At 33.3% G+C, this 18,796-nt stretch overlaps 1 protein-coding gene across 1 annotated transcript; it reads left to right on the forward strand.

Annotated features, from left to right (window-relative positions):
* Window positions 1-611: 611 nt before the first annotated feature.
* On the forward strand, window positions 612-14,935 carry LOC137931868 (angiotensin-converting enzyme-like). Its single transcript, XM_068775379.1, has 13 exons — window positions 612-692; window positions 3,547-3,768; window positions 4,785-5,040; window positions 5,704-5,847; window positions 6,240-6,431; window positions 7,455-7,552; window positions 8,974-9,146; window positions 9,841-9,965; window positions 10,603-10,730; window positions 11,862-12,076; window positions 13,078-13,218; window positions 14,235-14,410; window positions 14,799-14,935. Exons 1-13 carry the CDS (start codon window positions 648-650, stop codon window positions 14,873-14,875), a joined length of 1,992 nt encoding a protein of 663 aa, XP_068631480.1. The 5' UTR covers window positions 612-647; the 3' UTR covers window positions 14,876-14,935.
* Window positions 14,936-18,796: the final 3,861 nt, after the last annotated feature.

Genomic DNA, 18,796 nt, shown 5'->3' on the forward strand with positions numbered 1-18,796 from the left:
CAGATCCAATGTCTATTAAAGTGTCATTGGAAATTGTTGTAATTTTATTGTTTAAATGCGTATACTTAAATGGCTCAGTAATTGTAATAATAAATATATCCTTCCGAGTCGAGCGTCGCGTCAAGCCTTTATAACAAAACGGTCAATACGTATTAAGATTATAAAGTTGACATACAGGTTGTACATAGTTTTTTTTTTGTAAAGGTAAATATTATTAATATTATAGCTATGCTGTTGATTAACTACTCTGTTTTTTTTTTTATTTGAAAAGTTTAAGTTTGTTTATATTTTGTAAGAAATTTTTTTTCGTTTTTGTTTCTTCATGATCTCGATTTGAATTTTCTACACTAATGTCATTATTATTAAAAATTAATACAGCACCTTTCGACGGTTAAAAAGTTAATTAACTTTACCCATTTAAACTATTTGCTTTTTATCCTGATTCCTTTCCGCATAACGCCGTCCATCCGAACATTGGTTTCGGCGACAACACTTCAAGAGACAAAAGATCCAAAATTCACCACAAGCATGACAGACAGACCAACACACTAATTCATTTACATGTAAATAAGCAAGCTTCTGCAGCTGAGAATGTTCTCAGTTCTACGATATTCGTTACTTAAAGTGTTACATTTCAAGTTAAGGCAATGCCTTGTGGTTACTGTTCGGAGACCACTAAGAAAGTTTTATTCGTGAGTAGATCGATTTATTACTTTGTCATCTGGTGTATAAAAGTCTAGTTAGATTGTAGTTCAAAGGTTTTGATTGGCAATAGTGTTGCAAAGAATTTTTTTCTTTGTCTAATACCGCGTTTTTTATTTTCAAAATTCGTTGTTCAATCAGCCTGTCTAGCGGAGATTAATATTTCACAACATTTTTGACGTATTTTTGGCAGACTATAATTAACTTGAAATGTTAGCGTTAATCATGATCGTCGTCATAATTTCAGATGAAGGAATTCTACTACCAGACTTAGGCCTCCCCATACATTTCTAATAGAACCAGCTGGAAGCAGCGTGCCTCACAATTACCACTAAATATTTTATTAGATAGTTAAGCTCTGATATAAACTGAACATTTATATTTCTTCTTTCTTTTTCATTTGAATACTAATCGGATTAGGACGCACTCACAACACAGAGTAGTCGCTTGAACAGCCGGTGATATCTGAAAACGTTATACCTTTAATCGAATATATTGTTCAAAATTGTTTTGTTTTGGAAGTATCTTGCTATAAAACATTCTACAGAAGCTATTTCTTCAACAAGTACATTTTACCTCTCACTTCATAATGTATTCTGAATTGTTATGATATACGTATATGGTCTACTTTCATATACCGACATATTAAAGTTAGGCCTTCGCTATGCTTTTCTAATTTAATCATTTGGAAGTGAACTGCATCCAATGTCTTCCGATGATCCCAACAAGGTAGTCTGAGGTTTTACGACCTACGCTGCGATAAAAGCGTCTTTAAAAGCCACCTATTCTGCGCGCTATGTGTTCTGTTCATTACCGCTTTTATCTGCCAATTCACTTGGTTATGTTGGACAATTTTATTTATTTATTGGCCTCCCCATTCCTGATTTGTTTTTATAGTTTTATACGAATGTATTAAAATAATAAACTGATCAGTCAGTAATTAAATAATATTTGTACAATTGCGTTTATTTTTCCTTACTTTTACTTCTTCTGTACCTTTTGACTGCTTATCATTTATGATCCTAACTAAAGGTGAAATAGTATCTTTTATCTATATTTAAGTCTCGCTATCTACTGTACGTATCTGAAGTATCAAAGTTTCAGAACACTTGTTAATATTATATATCTTTTCCGTCAGTCAATCTGATAAAATTGCTTAATATTTGATACCTGTTTCTGTATACTCCATATCATGTCTTAAATTTGACATAAAATGTCTTTTTTCTTTATTTATATTTACTACGATTAGTATGAAAGCGATTGAAAGGTTACATAGCGGAGAAATTGCCACAGGGACGTTAAAGTTCTGGAGTGAAGGCCTGGGATCAGTAAATAAAGAGTAAGACGTCCAGTTACAAAAAGGGAAGACGAAAAGGCGCTGGCAGCTTCAAACTAGTATTATTGGAAATTTATGGAGGATCGGTAGTGGATTTTCTTACTGTTGAAATGATAATGATGACGGTGAAGATTGTCTTGTCTTGTCTTCACGTGCCTGTTTTTGTAACAGTGCAAAACTGCATTTATTTCGCCTCGACGATTAAAGTTACTTACTTAAAATCTCTCATGTAATTAATAACATGCTTGTTAAGATAGTATAAAATAAAACATTTCAACAAAAACATGCATTTTTGTTAAGTAGGTTACATCAGGTATTTTACATGTTTAGGTTGGTTAATTGTTTCAATGCAGACTTTGTTACGAAAAATATTATATTTCAGTAGAGCTAAAACCACTTATAATTCTTTTATCTCCGCTAGAAACAACGTTCAGTTTTCTGGTTGGTTGCTTATTTACCAGTAGGTGAATTTTCTGGCAATTCCCAGGTTTTATTATAGACAATAATCCCAAAGATGTCTGAAAGATGAAAGAGTCTGTTATTGCAACATCGACTTAGGCAAAAAAGAATTATTGATCTCAATGTATAACAATGTATCTATTGAACCAGATAAACGCCTTGACATGATCTTTTTGTGTAAATCATTTTCTATTTATCACACCTCACCTTTGTAAACTATTTAGTTATTTATTGTAGTTAATGCAAACTGTTGCGGTATTTTATCATCGTTTTTTTAAATAACTCATTTATATTATTTAATCTAATAGAGTGCAGTTACTAATAACTGTCAATCATTATCAGTTAAATGAGTTTATTTTAACCTCTGGAAACTTAATTTTCGTTTTGTGGATATCATCACATTTTCTGGCAAACTACTTTATCCATAATAATCTTTGTGTCCCAGTTTGAAGTGCTAGTTAGTTGGTGTGGTAATAAATCAAAGAACAAAGGTAGTTTTATTCGGAAATTTGTGTTTAATTAATATTAAGAAGAACGGAAACAATAAAATAAGAATCATAAATGTTTTGAATATCTGGAAACATTTTTATTTATTATTTTCGTATATTAACCGCTAGCTTTAAAATAATTTTACAATTATGAAACGTGTATATTATTTTAAAACTTATTACCACGCATTTGCCAAAACATAAAGTCAAAATTACAATTGTTAAAAAATAAATAAATGAAATCTTAAAATGAGCATATCATTTATAATACATTTAATATTGTTTTTTTATAAAAATCAATGGTTTCGGAAATAATAAATAACGAAATAATACAGTAGGAAAAGCGGTTTTAAAAATTTAGATTAACACATATTTCAGAGTGATTATTTTGTACAGAGTGATAGGTAATCTATGTAATAGCATTGAAGCTTTTTGCTGCGAAATTTATATAATCATCCTTTTTTATAACTAAACCGATTTCCCTTTAAAATAAAGAAGAAAAATAACCATATTACAAGAATACAGAGTTGATTTCGTTCTAATAAATAGAATGGTTTGCAGATGATGTTGAAGATACTTGGAGAGCTGGCCCTGGTGGGGGCCATAGCGTCCGTGTTCATCGTGGCTGCCCAGGGTCGGGCGGCGGAACGGACAGCTGAAGAGGCATCCGGCCGGGAATACATGAGAACTTTAGACGACCTCATGTCCAAGGCCAAGAACAGGAGGACCATAGCCAGTTGGAACTACGAGAGCAATATCACCGATCACAATGAACAAGTTCAGGTACTAATTTTTTCATATCATCATCACCATTTTAACTATTACGTCCATTTCTGGATATAGGCCTCCCGATAGATTTCCAATAGGACTAGTTGCGTTGCGGCTTTCATAATTTATATTAATTAAAATATTAGCCAAAGTTATTCATAAGCAAATTCGTGATAATCATGAACAATGCAGTGAAACTTTATTATGCATTAATTAAGACATGAATAATTATATTATATAGAGAATAAATAATACATATGCGGGGAGAATATTAAAGATGATACATTGCTTTTTCCATACAAACTAGTAAAATAGAATATCTATCTAAATAAAATATAAAATAAATAAATTACAATACCCATCTGTACAACATTTTACATCGATCAACACAAAAAAGCGTCGTGGCATTACCTTTCGTTAGTCGCATTACTTTATTATTTTCTATGATTAAGGCGCAAGACGGGTCATAGTGACGATCTTTGTAAGAATGTTAAATGTTACAATGTATAATTATTATGTATACCTGGAATAGATCAAAAATGTGATATAGAATAAAACAAAGAAATTGTAATAGTTAAGGTATGAGGAGAAGAATGAATGGTATCGAATAAAAGGAAAAATGGATATGAAAGGGAAAGAAAGCAGTATTGTAAAAAAAAGAAAATAAAGGAATGAAAGATCATAGGAGAAACGATAGAAAAGCGCAAAAATAAAAATATGACATGAAGAAATTACGTACGTAACGCAAAAAAAGTTTAATTATTACAATAACATAATTTAATTTTTTATACTTTTGGAACTAAATAACACCGACTTCTGTAATATAATAAATATTATTCTTGAAGCCAGTGCCTCATTTTTTTTGAGTAATATTATTAATCAAAATAAACATTATGTTTATTATGATAAACAAAAAGATATATTGATTAGTAGGCTAGCACAAACAGAGGCCAATAACGTTATTAGACGAGGAGGAAGATTTCGAAGTAAAAATCGAAATGTAATTTGAAAAAAAAATTGTACGATTTCAGATGCAAGTCTTTCTAGAAGTAGCGGAGGAAGAGAAAGAGTATTGGAAAGAGACAATGACGTACCTGTGGCACGAATTTGAAGACGAAGACCTTAAGAGGATGTTTAAGAAGTATTCCCAGCTAGGGACATCTGCGCTGCCTGTAGATCTGAACCAGAGGCTCATTCAAGCCGTCAACAACATGCAGGCCACGTATGCGAAGGCCACCATCTGCGACTACAAGGATAGGACGAAGTGTGACTTGCATGTTGAACCCGGTAAGATATTATCATCATCTATTCCTATGTCCCCAAGATGAGGCAGAGGGGGTCCACAGTACGTCGCCATCCCGAGCGGTCTTGAGCCTCGCGCTTTACTTCGCTCCACGTCATTCCAACTGCCTTCACGTCTGCAATGATCATCCACCGCCAGGTTTGCTTTGAGCGGCCATGTCTACGCTTTCCTTGAGGATTCCACTCTAGGTCTTGCTTTGGTATATGATCAGGGTTCCTTCGGAGCATGTGGCCTATCCAGTTCCACTTATGTCGTTTGATTTATTGGTCTATCATCATTTATATGATAATGTAAAATTATAAGAGAAATAATATCCTTTTTTTAAGGGAAAGCAGAGGTATTATCGAGGAGTCACAGTCTAAGTCGAGGTACCGTCGCGGAGGCCTTCGAGCCCAGGCACTTTATTAAGCACCCACCGAAGTGATCTAAGAGTTTCACTGCCTACCGATTTCGTAGAATAGTAGTATAAAGTGTTCCGAGCCATAACTTCCTAGGGAATCCTCGATATTTACCAGCTTGACCGCTTGGGCGGCAGTGCTGGTAAAAAAAAAGTCCTTAACATTATCTCTTAGTGTATAAACCAATGTATGGATCGTTCGTATAATTGAGTTGAGTAACTAAATCAGTTTCTTATGACATCGTTTCAGATGTCACAAATATATTCGCAAACAGTGAAGACCCTGAGGAACTAAAGTATACGTGGGTGGAGTGGCACAAAGCGGCAGGCGCGCCTTCCAGAGGCAACTTCACAGAATACGTCGCTATGAATAACGAAGCAGCTAAATTGAACGGTTAGTTTTGGTTCTTATTGGAAATCGTTAATATTTTATTTAATTTAACTTCTTGTGAATCGACATGTAGATACATACATATATACAAATATATATGTATATATCTACATGTCCCTGATATATATATATATATATATATATATATATATATATATAATATGGTATACGTAGCGTTAGAGACTAAAATATATAAATAGTAGTGCATGAACTTAAGATGCATATAGAAATTAAGTATACTCCATTTATTTTAAAATATCAATGTAAAAGAAGACTGTAGAGAAGGCGAAGACAAACAATAAAAGAGAAAAGTAAGAGAAGAAAGGAGCCAAAAAAAGTATCACAGAAGACAAAAGGATCTTACATATTTCTCTTCATGTATAATATATTGTCAGGCTACGAGACGGTAGCTGAGTGGTGGCTTGGCGAATACGAGGCTTCGGACAGTGAAGACCAGTTCCTGGCTCTGTGGCAGCAGGTTCGACCGCTGTACCAGCAAATACACGCTTACGTGCGCCGGCATTTACGCTTGAAGTATGGCGACGATGTCGTATCCACCAAAGGCCCAATACCAGCACATCTTTTAGGTACGTACCAGTTTTGACTTTATTCATTTATTTATTTTTATTTTATATTCTTTATTCTACACCCTAGGATAAATTCAAATAATTTCATAATAATAAACAAAAGAGTACAATGGGCGGTCTTATAACACAGGGCAATCTTTTACAGATAACCATAGTATGAATCCTTTTTCACACTATGGTTATCTGTAAGGTAGAAGTATCTGTAAGGTAAAGAATACATAATGATCATCAATGAATCATTTCAAAATCGAACGTTATCTTTATCACATTTACAGATTTTAAATCTAATGTAATTTAAGGTTAAGCAGCACTAACACAGACTAAACCTAGTTTAGATACTAGAGATAATATGATAATTTAATATATACATGCATAGTGATTCCCAGCATCAGGCTCACGCCCAAAAGGGGGCCGAATCGATTCTTAAGGGGGGCAATTCGAAAGCGAACTCAATACAAGTTTATACCTTTCGCTTTAGTATAAAAATTATGTATGTTATAAAGGGGATATAAGAATTTTAGAAAGGCTAGTGGGTCATGGCATAAAAAGATTGGAAAATACAGTTCTAGCATACTCTTACACTACTGCAAAACAGTAATAAGTATATAAAATAAATTAATAACGTAATAATGTAAGAATTATGGTGAAGGATAAAAGGCGATGCAAGGAAGGTTCGTAAATAAGTTATGGATTAAATATAAAGACTGAAATAGGAGAAAATTCAGGAAAAATATTCTAGTAGGATGATAACACACAGGTGATTATTTAGAAGTGTAAAACCTTTAATAGCTGGATGTATAGCTCTTTTCTTGGACATGCATGGTACACGGATAATAAATAGCGTTATGATGATGAAGTATGAAAAAGTGTTATAAGAATTTAGATATATATCTATTTATTAAATACTATACCTACCTACAGAGTACTGTCATTACAGTGGGCGTCACTCAGCTGAAAACAAGAAGGATAAACTCTAGAAGGCTCTTGCAAGGAGCTTATTTATGGTTCAACATATATTTGCAGGCAATATTTGGGCTCAAACATGGGGTGGAGTTGAAAAATTCACCCGCCCGTATCCAAATAAACCGGACGTCGACGTGACGGCTGCTCTAATAAGTCAGGTAATGCACGAATTACATTTGCTTTTTGCTCTTTCATAGTTTCTCGTCGGCTAAATATAAAAGCAAAAATCGGTTTCAAATTTTTGAATTTCGAATATTTTTTTTCTAATTCATTTAAAGTGTAATAAAAACAAGATATAGTCATTTTACAATTCTAATCGACAACCTCGTCAGGTACTTTTAATTATAGTATTTGAAGAAATCAACTATTCATGAAGTTATACAGAGTAACGGTTTTTTTATTTCGTAGGCTTCGTTTCAGCTTACAGACGCCCACTGCAAGGCATAGGCGTCTCCAAAGGTATCTTTGGTAGATATACCATAAGCACTACGATTGGTACGCGGATTGGTGATCGCAATGTTGTATTATGGTACGCAGAAGACACAGATTGCTGTCCTCTGGAAACTTATTTGCGAGCAATGGCAATCCTATATAATTAACGCAATAAGTGTGAAATATGTAAGATTGTATTTCGTGAATCGACACCGCGACCTATGATTGCAAGTCGCAATCCTCTACCACTAGGCAACAAGTATGGGTTGAACAAATATTCTAATGAGACACTTAGTGTCTAGATTGTACCATAGTATGATATATCATTTTAGATTATATTTATTTATATATATATATATATATATATACAATTCATACGTTAGTGATATTGATATATTCACGTGCTCTCTCGTATCTTTTAAAAACAATTTCGTTCGAAATTATTGAGTACATACAATGCAATTTAAACCATAACATAAATATATAAACAAACATAACATAAATATATAAACCATAGTCTTTGATCCCTGTTTAGTAATGTTTTTATTTGTTTTTTCATTGTTTGACTATAAATCTATGTTCTCAGTGAGATAGTTATAAGGTAACAATTGTAACTAATTTTATATTTCTAAGCTTCTAAGTTTGTACTTTCTTACTGCCTTTTATTACTGTTTATCTCCAATAAAGTAAATTAATAGAGTATTGTGTAGGCAGTATCCGTTCTAAAAGTAAGTCATAAATTATGAAAGTTAAATAAAGACTTGAACGAATAAAAGTGCCTTCAGAAGGTAGTTATTATGGTATTAATTCACTTATTTTAATATTCCATGTTATGTTTCTGTGAGCCAATCGACGCCCATTGCAATGATCTATTCCTCTCTCAAAAAGTACTACAATTCTGAATTCCTGCAACTTTTTGCGACCATATCTTTATCGTGGATCCACCTATGGGAGGCTTACCCGATATGTATTATGTTGTGGAAAATAAATAAATAAATAAATGTCACTGCGAAGGAAAAAAATGAGAAAGCAAATAATAAAATGTGAATAAAAAACATTTTGCAAAAATAGGTCCCTGTGTATGTAGACAGGAGAAGTCTCCAAAAAGGTCTCTCGGTCTTATGCTCTTCATGTATGTCAATTTCAGAATTACACAGCGTTAAAGATGTTCAAGAAGGCGGAAGAGTTCTTCACCTCATTGAACTTGAGCGGGATGCCGGATTTGTTCTGGGAGAGGTCGATCATTGAAAAACCCAACGACGGACGGGACATGGTGTGCCATGCTTCCGCTTGGGATTTCTTCGACGGCGAAGACTTCAGGTGAACAATGTTACTTATATATTTAATCATTACATCTGTACTCAGGAAGGACACTTAGAGAGTACCATATACAGGTTGACTTTATATAGTTGTAAAAGTGTGAAGAGGTAAATGTATAGCTTAATTGGAAGAAAAAAACTATTACGTCTATATTCAATCACCCTGTGTGTGATCACTCTAAAATACGTTATATTATTTTTTTAATTATTTTTCTTGGACTGTGGCAGACCTATGACTACTTATAATAAAAAGTCTGGTCAAAACAGATTATCATCATCACCATTATTATTTCAATCATTCCAGCTACAGAATGTCCACTTCTAGACATAGATCACTCCAGTAGATTTCCAATAGGACTAGTTCAAAGCCTGCATGCAACGTTAACCCACAAACGTCAAATACTACTACAAACTAAGGCCGTTAAGGCCAAAAGGTTCTCGAGCGACCACAAGCTGGTAGACGCGGCCTAGGAAGGCTTTCATTAGGTAGATTGACAAAATAGTTAAGGTCTTTAGTTAAAAACGTGTAGTAATTCGAATTTTAAAAACGCTTTTTTCTATATACCTATAATCAATCATTCTATATATCATTGTTTAAGGTTATAAAAATGACGTTTTGAAAAGAGTTTTCATATACTGTGCACCGTATTTCTAAATATGCTTTAGTTGTTGGTAATTTCATGTTTTTTTCGCAGAATTAAACAATGCACAACCATAACAAACGCTTTCTTCAAAACCACGCACCACGAGATGGGCCACATACAATACTACCTGCAGTACAAGGATCAACCTGTCATTTATAGAGCAGGGGCGAATCCAGGTAGACATGAATTTTGCTTTTCATTTAATAGTCAAGAGATCATTGGTTAATATTGTATCTGTGCTGACATATATTTCAATTCTAAATTTAATTAAATTTCAAAGTTGTTGTTTGCGTTCTCTTTTATTAAGATCTAATTCTAAATTAAAAATATAAAGTTATTTTATACCTGTAGCAATTGTTAATAAATCTATCAATATATTTGTCAATGCCTGTATACAGACATGTAATTAAAACCAGCTGTCAGCTACTAGCGCCATCTCGTGTACTGGGACATGAATTAAATCTACTTGAGAAACAAATTCAGTGAAATAAAATTACGATCATACAGATACACATAAAATAAGATTATACAGTACCTATCTTTAAATATAGTAAATGTTTAAAGATATGTATTCATCAAAAGACTCCTAGAACCAAACTTAGATTTAGAATTTAATTTTAATATTCCTTTCGCTAAGTATAGATTAGCTAAGAACGGATTTATGAAATTCTATATCGTACAGAGGTTTTAAGGGCGTTCATTTAGATCGCAGAGTTGGCTGGTGACAGTCAGTTGTTTTAAAAATAATTGTAGATTCAAAAAAAGAATGCAATATTAATTTTCTTGGTTTAAAAAAATTCAAAATATTTTCAGGTTTCCATGAAGCTGTCGGTGACGTCATGTCGTTGTCAGTGTCTACGCCCAAGCATTTGAGAGTGGTTGGACTTTTAGAAGACGGTCCTGACGACATCGAGTCAAACATCAATCAACTCTTCAAAATTGTAAGACATGTGTCATATTTTGTGGACATATTTTTAATTGCGTCAATATGATAATCAATTCCATTTTTAAAAGCTTTACCTTCCGTCTACTTTTAACACACTTATGATGTGTATTGCACACAGTTGAGTTTCCTAATCAAATAGTTGTGAGATTGATGGGTCAAGAAGAGAGTAAACAAAAGTTTGCTTTGAAACATTTTCAATTCTTGTATAAATTACGTGTGTATGAGCCTTTTTTATCTTAATAGTATTAGATATAATAAATATAAAAATAATTACAATGATATTACCACCATTTGCGTTATTAAGATCATTTTTAATAATTATTATTTTTTAATAAGTATCCAAGGGCGTCTATATTTCCTAGCTTATACTACGAACATTAAAACAACAATAAATAAAAGAGAAGAGCTGTATACGGCTTAGGGCTGCAAATCTCCTTGATCCTCTAGTGGCCTCACAATATATTTATGATAATATTTTGTACGTTTGCAACAATAATTATATATAACAATATAGGGGACGCCTATGGAGTATTTACAAGGACCGTAAAAAAAAAAATTGGCCGTACCAAAATTTCGATTGCAAAAAAGAGTCAGATTTTTTAATAAAATTCCACAAACATGACTACTATTTACAAAATTAAAAAGATATCTTTTTACAGTACATTAACGGAAAAGCTCTACTATTAAATAAACAGATATTTAAATGACGAGAATTCTTGGCAGTGATGTCATCGGATTTTATTTAGGCTATATCTAATAAAGCTTATATGTATAAATCTGTATAGTTAGACTTTATTAAGAGAAGTGTCGTTGTGGTGATTCTTCCTGTTACTTCTCCACAACTACATTGCGAAGTAGAGACGAGTCAAAAAGAATATAAATTAACAAAAAAATAATGATGATCAATAAGAGTTCTGATTTTAAATAAATAAATTTTATCTTTACCTTTATAAAGAAAATTGTGACAAACATGTACGGGTGTGTGTAGTTATTATAACGTTCGTTTTGGATTTCTCAGACCTAAAAATTTATAAGAATTAATTAAACTTTTAACATAGACTAAAAATAATTAATACACAGTTTTAGATCATTATTTGTTTTATCTGCAACATTCTCAATTTTTCAGGGTTTAGAGAAAATAGTTTTCCTTCCGTTCGCTTATCTCCTGGACCTTTATCGCTACGGTGTGTTTCGTGGTACGACCCAGCCTAGCGACTACAACTGTCACTTTTGGCAACTGAGAGAAGCGCTGCAAGGTATCGAGCCTCCAGCACCCAGGAGTGAGGAGGACTTTGATCCAGCAGCTAAATATCACGTCGCTGCCGATGTTGAATACATGAGGTATGTCAGAATTATAAAAAAGTACTATACATGCATCCTAACAATTTCTTATTCTGTAGGACGCGAGGTATTTTAAAAGTTAACAGATGAGAGGCTTTTTGTTAAGAGACAGATGATGTCGTTAGTGGCGTAGAGAACCGGAAAGGTACGGCTGATACCGCAGACATTGCTTTAAGTTTAACTCAATTATGTATCTTTTGTATATTTTTAAAATGGTTTTATAAACCGAATCACTTAAATAGTTTTCCGTGTAGTTTTATTAACTAAAGTCATAGTGTCAAAGCCACAGAGTCATAGTGCATTTACACTTTGGCAATGCACGCGGTACGCGCGGCTGTCCGACTGACAATTGAATGCAGGTACAGAGCTAGCTTATTAAAACGGTTTTATTTAGTTCGACCCGTACCGAATTTATTTGGGTCAAAATTAGAAATTGAAATTTAAGCACCTTCCTGTTGTCAGATTGATCTGAAATTTAGTACACACATTTAATTTAAATGACAATACAATATAATAAAATCAATAACATTATAAATCTAAGATGGCCGCTGATACAAAATGGCGGATTACATATTTTTCCTTAACCCTCTCAATATGGGTAGCAAATGAAAGGGCTACACTAGTAAAACACGATGATTATGTCAAAATTTAAAATTCAAGATGGACGCCGTTCCAATATGGCGGACTAGGTACATATTTTTCCACAACCACCACAATATGGGTATCAAATAAAACCGTTTCACTTAAAAGTTTTTTTAAATTTATCCGTTTAAAAACCGTTTCACTTAATAGTTTTTTTAATGTATTTATTTTACATCTCCAACGACACCCACATCTGACCCTTAAAAAATAAAGTCCCACGTCGACCTACAATATTATAATACCGTGATCCAAAAGTAAGTTAAATTTGTTAACAAAATGTAAACTCCTTATCTATTCCTCTGACTCAATATAGTATTAAATTAAAATGTTCATAATCTAACGTTCTTTATCTTTTTCAGATATTACATATCTTTCATCATTCAGTTCCAATTCCACCGTTCTCTCTGCCTGTTGGCGGACGAATATAAACCAGGTGATCCTAGCAAGCTGCTCTCAAACTGCGACATATATAGAAGCACGGCCGCCGGTAACGCTTTAGGGTAAGCTGGTTTGTTACGAAGAAGTATAAAGCATATAGCTTACTTCTCACTGCTTCTTTTTTACCGTATAATAAGCATCAGAGAAGGACATTTTTACGGACTTATTAGACCTGTTGTAAGTGAACACATCTCGAATCCATAAGTCATCACCGGCAACACCCATTGGTCAGAGATTCAAGTTTCAACGTTGATTTGTATTCAAACATTGTATATATAACAGCATCTGGTAATCCGATTCCATAACGACTCTCTTGAATGGAAATGATAAATCCATATCGAGTGACCCTCATGTGGTTTCTCGAGTCATCTAAAACCTATGCTCCTTCTTCCCAATCACAGCTTCAAGAATGCAATTGATTATATTGGTTATTTATGCTCTTTGTAATAGTATTGTTACAAAGCACGCGTTACAGAACCATCTAGACAATAAATACGGAACCCTAGGATCAAAAATTGCCGTAAACACGCGTGACCTTGAAGTTATTTATAAATTTTTGTGTACGGTTCTCGAAAATTGTAACCGAGTACTATCTCGAACTTACTAGAACCTAATTCCTAATATAATAAGGTGTACTCCCCATGTCGACAGTTCAGTGTTGTTTTTCGAGTTATAAGATTAAGATCTACGATCAGTGATATAAAGTGACGATTTGGTAAGTTATTTGGACAGTAATTTCTTATGCGATTTGGAAGCGTAGTTTGGACTAAGCGAAAGTATACTTTGTGTTAAGGCAAGGTGACCATCTGATTTATGAAAAAAAAACTCCTTGTGAACCATTTCGAGTCAGAACTCACAGTACGTGACAGTATTAAAAAAACATACTAGTGATATTAAGTCACATGACATGGGGGCAGACGATTGTTGAATTTGGTTGAGTTGTTTGCAATAAATTCATTATTTCAGTTCCTGTTTTTCACGAAGCACTATAATGTTGAAACCATATGACATTGATGTTTGTATGCTTGGGGAACATAATATGGAATAAGTATTATATGTTACTATGTAATTTTTAAAGTAAAATGCTGCAAATGGGATCTTCAAAACCATGGCCTGATGCGATGGAGCAACTCACAGGCCAGCGTAACATGGACGCCAGCGGACTTCTGGAGTATTTCCAGCCACTTCACGATTGGCTGAAGGCGGAGAACGAGAGAACAGGGGAGTTCATCGGATGGGAGCCCAGTACAGTTCGTGAGTACAGCTTCAAGGGATATTTTAGACGACCAGATTTAAGAGCTACCAGTATCAAATGACCATAAACATAGATACACAAACACCAACATTTTTATTGCTAAAATATACCTTCTCCAGTTGTCTACAACAGGAGTTGCAAAAGTAATATCATAATGTGAATGTGCCTTAATTTTTACAAATGGCGCCTGACGTCATCGTACTTTGATATTTGTGATATAAATATATACATATATTCCATCACTTATTCACAACTAATTCTCCATATACATATGTCATAAATTTCAGAACAAAGTTCAAATAAGTTTTACGTCATCTACGTATGTTTTTGCACTGTACAGTCAGTTACATATCAACATATTAACAACCTGATAAACTTTTTTTTCAGAATACTGCACTGATCAACAGCGTAAAGAAATCGAGGGTTCCGATTTCAAACAGAAACTTAGCAAACTCGCCGCTTGATGTACTTTAATATTTATAAAATGTATAAATACAATAAACAATGTAAGATATTTTGTTTCATTAATTTTGTATTTTTAACGAACAGTTCTTTTATTATAACATCCTCTACATCTCTATTAAAATACGAAGAAACTTTCTTCAATGTAATGATATGATCATATATGTCCTAAATAGATGACAGCTCTGCCGATGTCACCTTCATATAATTTATTAAGAGCGTGAATTGTCAATATTGATCCTAATAGATATTGAAAAGGTTAATTATTTATACTAGGTTTATACGAATAAAAAAATAAATTATAGCTGAGACATGAAGTTCGCGCATTTGACAGTACGCTTTGAACTTCGCGCGTTTGACAATTCACGCGTTTCAAAATTTATACTGTCGTTCGACGGCATCGATCAGTGTTTATAATATATGTATATATTATTTATGTAACATTAATCTTTTATATTAGAATGCGACACGTTGATAAATTTTCACAGCACAAACTCTTTTATATCGTACAGCTAACAAATACACGAGGACCTTACGTTTAGTCTAGACACTGATCAATGGCAGGATATGTACATGGTAACAGTATAACACAATAGCTAATTTAACCCCGGCCTAGATAAGGTTTACAATAAAGAGGACAATCAAGGCGAAAAAAGGTTAATTTATAATTATTTACTAGCTGTTTCAACCGACTGTACCGTCTAAAGTTATTTACCTGTTTCAGACCTATAAATAAAACGCATAATAGAGTGATCACTATTATTATATCATATTTTGTAAACTGCAAGACTTAGTAACAATGCATTTAACCAAAGATATTAAATTCATGAAATTATTTAAAAAGGATCATATTATTACTTATATATAAGGAAGATACCAATCGGGAACTAAAATCAGATTAAACTAATCTATGCAACCTTTAGCTTAAAGCTAAGGATAAGCTGCGAGGATGCTGATCGAAGAACAACCTCTTCGAACAAACTCTTGACTTTTACACCATTCGAAATGAAATTTAGAATATCTGATTGATTCAGACGTTACTTTGCGGAAGTCCATCCTAAGTAAGAAAGAGACTAATATATAGCTACTTCCGCTATGCAGCAGTAGTCGTGCAATGTTGTGCATACATCTCTGTGTTTGGCACTGGTCGGTGTAACATTACTACTGAGGATGCCCCGTGCAGGGGTGAAACACGTGTTGAGTGAATTAACGGTGGTAGTTGTGTTTCGCATTGTTTGCCGCACGTGCATTTATCAGCGGGCTGGCGGGCGGTGCACTTTATTGCACGACTACTGCTGCATAACGAAAGTTGCTATATATTAGTCCCTTTCTTAGTTAACATTTAGAATAATTGTCCGGGCACCTGTTCTAGCATGCCAAGCGTAGCGGTTATGGTATATTCTTCCATAGATATCTTTAAGGATGACCTATGCCTTGCAATGGGTGTCTATGGGCTGAACGATGATATAACTACGTAATTTATTTGTAAGAGGCTGCTTGATTCGATTTTTGGTAGATTTCAGATTTATATACGCCACTGCTAAGTAGATATAAGTTACTATGTTTATTTAATGGAATCAGGCATTACCTTGCGGAAGTCCATCCTTAGTAAGAAAAAGACCAATATTTAGCCAGGCGGGCTGGCGGGCGGTGCACTTTGTTGAACGACTACTGGAAGTGGCTAAATAATGGTCTTTTTCTTAGTTACTATGTTATTTTTAAGTTTAGTTTTAGTTATAATTGTATATAGAACTTACCTACGTTAGAGAGACTTTATCTCTATTTCCTTGGAAAGCTAATTATAAAAATAAAGATCAGCTCGTTACTGCAAGATGTTAAAACATCAACAGATTTGCAAACAATGGGCAAATATAATTAAATCTTATTTTAAAACTTCTAATTAGATATGTGTAATTGCTTCACAGAGATTTATCTCGCTTGTTCTTTTACGCATTTTTCAAATTTTATTTTTGTATTAACCGGTAAATGACATAATAAAATTGTATATTATATATATATATATATATATATATATATATATATATATATATATATATATATATATATATATATATATATATAATATACAATTATATATATAATATACAATTTATATTAATATATATTCAAATGCACATTTACACACACATATATATATATATATATATATATATGTGTAAATGTGCATTTGCTTAGTACCATTATGTTCCACTTTGAATTATGTATAGTCATGAGAAAAAACACTAGAATTGTAATCAAATTAAGATTCTATAACAAATCATTCATTCATTCAGAGTATTCTGGCACATTTTTTATATATTGGTCTTATTCAAATGTATCAGTATATATGCTATCCTTTGTTGCTTTGTTGTTTGTTTGGTGATTTGTTGCATTTCCTTTTAGATGTATGTTTTTCTTTAATTTCCCCCGCTATTGGGGGCCTCTTGTTCCCCTTTCTTATTTATGAGACAGGGACGTTATCTTCTAATGATTCTACTTTCTTTTTTTTATTTCCATGCTTTTATGTTACACTTCACATGATCTATCTTTCTTCTACTTACATTCTACGATTTCTATCTTTTTTTTACTTACATAATATCGTTCATTCATTCGCCTCATTCCTTACTATCACAGCTTTTAGTTATCACATTTTTTTTACTTCATCTTATCTTTTATTTTACATTTTATTATTTGGTTATTTTATATTTTATCACAGATTACTTAGTTTTTGTTTTATTTACTTTATAATTATTTATTGTTTTTAGCTACTACCTGAATTTGTTTTGTTTACATTTATTACATGTTTAGCTATTTTTTGGCAATAATCAAGGAACACCGGCCTGAAACGAACGCGGGACAGTGCGCTACAAGACGGACCACGGTCTGCTCCATGCCCGGTTCACAGAAGCACGAGGGGTCCTATTTTAGCTTGAACCGATGAAGGTACTCAGAGAACCCCTCGTGCCCCATAAAGAGCTGGATCAAGGCCGCGTCCACCTCGACATTTAGATGTATGTTGTTGTTATTGTCATTATTTCCGAACAACAAAGTGTAATTAAATAAATAAAGGTATGATGGTTCACCCCTTCACCACCGCCATAACAGCTGATCGACGCCCATAGTAAAGCATAGCCTCCTCCCTCACAAAGATAAGCACGATAACCGACCTTGAACTGCTTGCACCCAGCGACATCCCTTTAAAAGATATATATCTAATATATAAAATTCTCGTGTCACGGTGTTCGAACTTGAACTCCTCTGAAACGGCTTGACTGATTTTTACCAAATTTAATATGCGTATTCAGTAGGTCTGAGAATCGGCTACTATCTATTTTCTATACCCCTAAGTGATAAAGGTTGTTCACACTTAAATTTTTTTTTTTTTTTAACGAAATTTTTTGTTTTTATTTTTTATGATACAGCATACAAGAATACATACAACCATAAATTTTCACCTCTCTACGATCAACCCTTATTTTTTATTTGTAAATTAAAATATCAATTTTTTTTTGCAAAACAACGTTTGCGGGATCAGCTAGTATATATATAGATATGTTACTCTATCTCGCTCGTACCAAACTAGACAATTTATTCATTTGTTTTGATACATAACGATTATTTTCGTGATGCCGCATCTCCATGTCGGGCTGTACTTCATGGTCTTGGAGTTACTTACATACGAACAGTAATGTAACACGAAATTTTATTGCTGTACTAAAGGTAGAGTAATCGCCTTGCAATATGATACGCAAATCGCTTGACAACCTTGGTTCCAACCATTACCCGCCACGCCGTAAACAATTGCGCGCACTGAATAGATATAATAGTATTTAAAAAAACTACTCTCTGACTTTGCTTTGTTATTTAAGATAAAAGATAATGCCACTATTTTTGATTACATCTACTTAAACATCATATATTGT

Source organism: Battus philenor, unplaced genomic scaffold (assembly GCF_028537555.1).
Source record: "Battus philenor isolate CCGP_79_NKW_IND1 unplaced genomic scaffold, ilBatPhil1.0.hap1 SCAF_8, whole genome shotgun sequence".
NCBI classification, from domain to species: Eukaryota; Metazoa; Arthropoda; class Insecta; order Lepidoptera; family Papilionidae; genus Battus; species Battus philenor.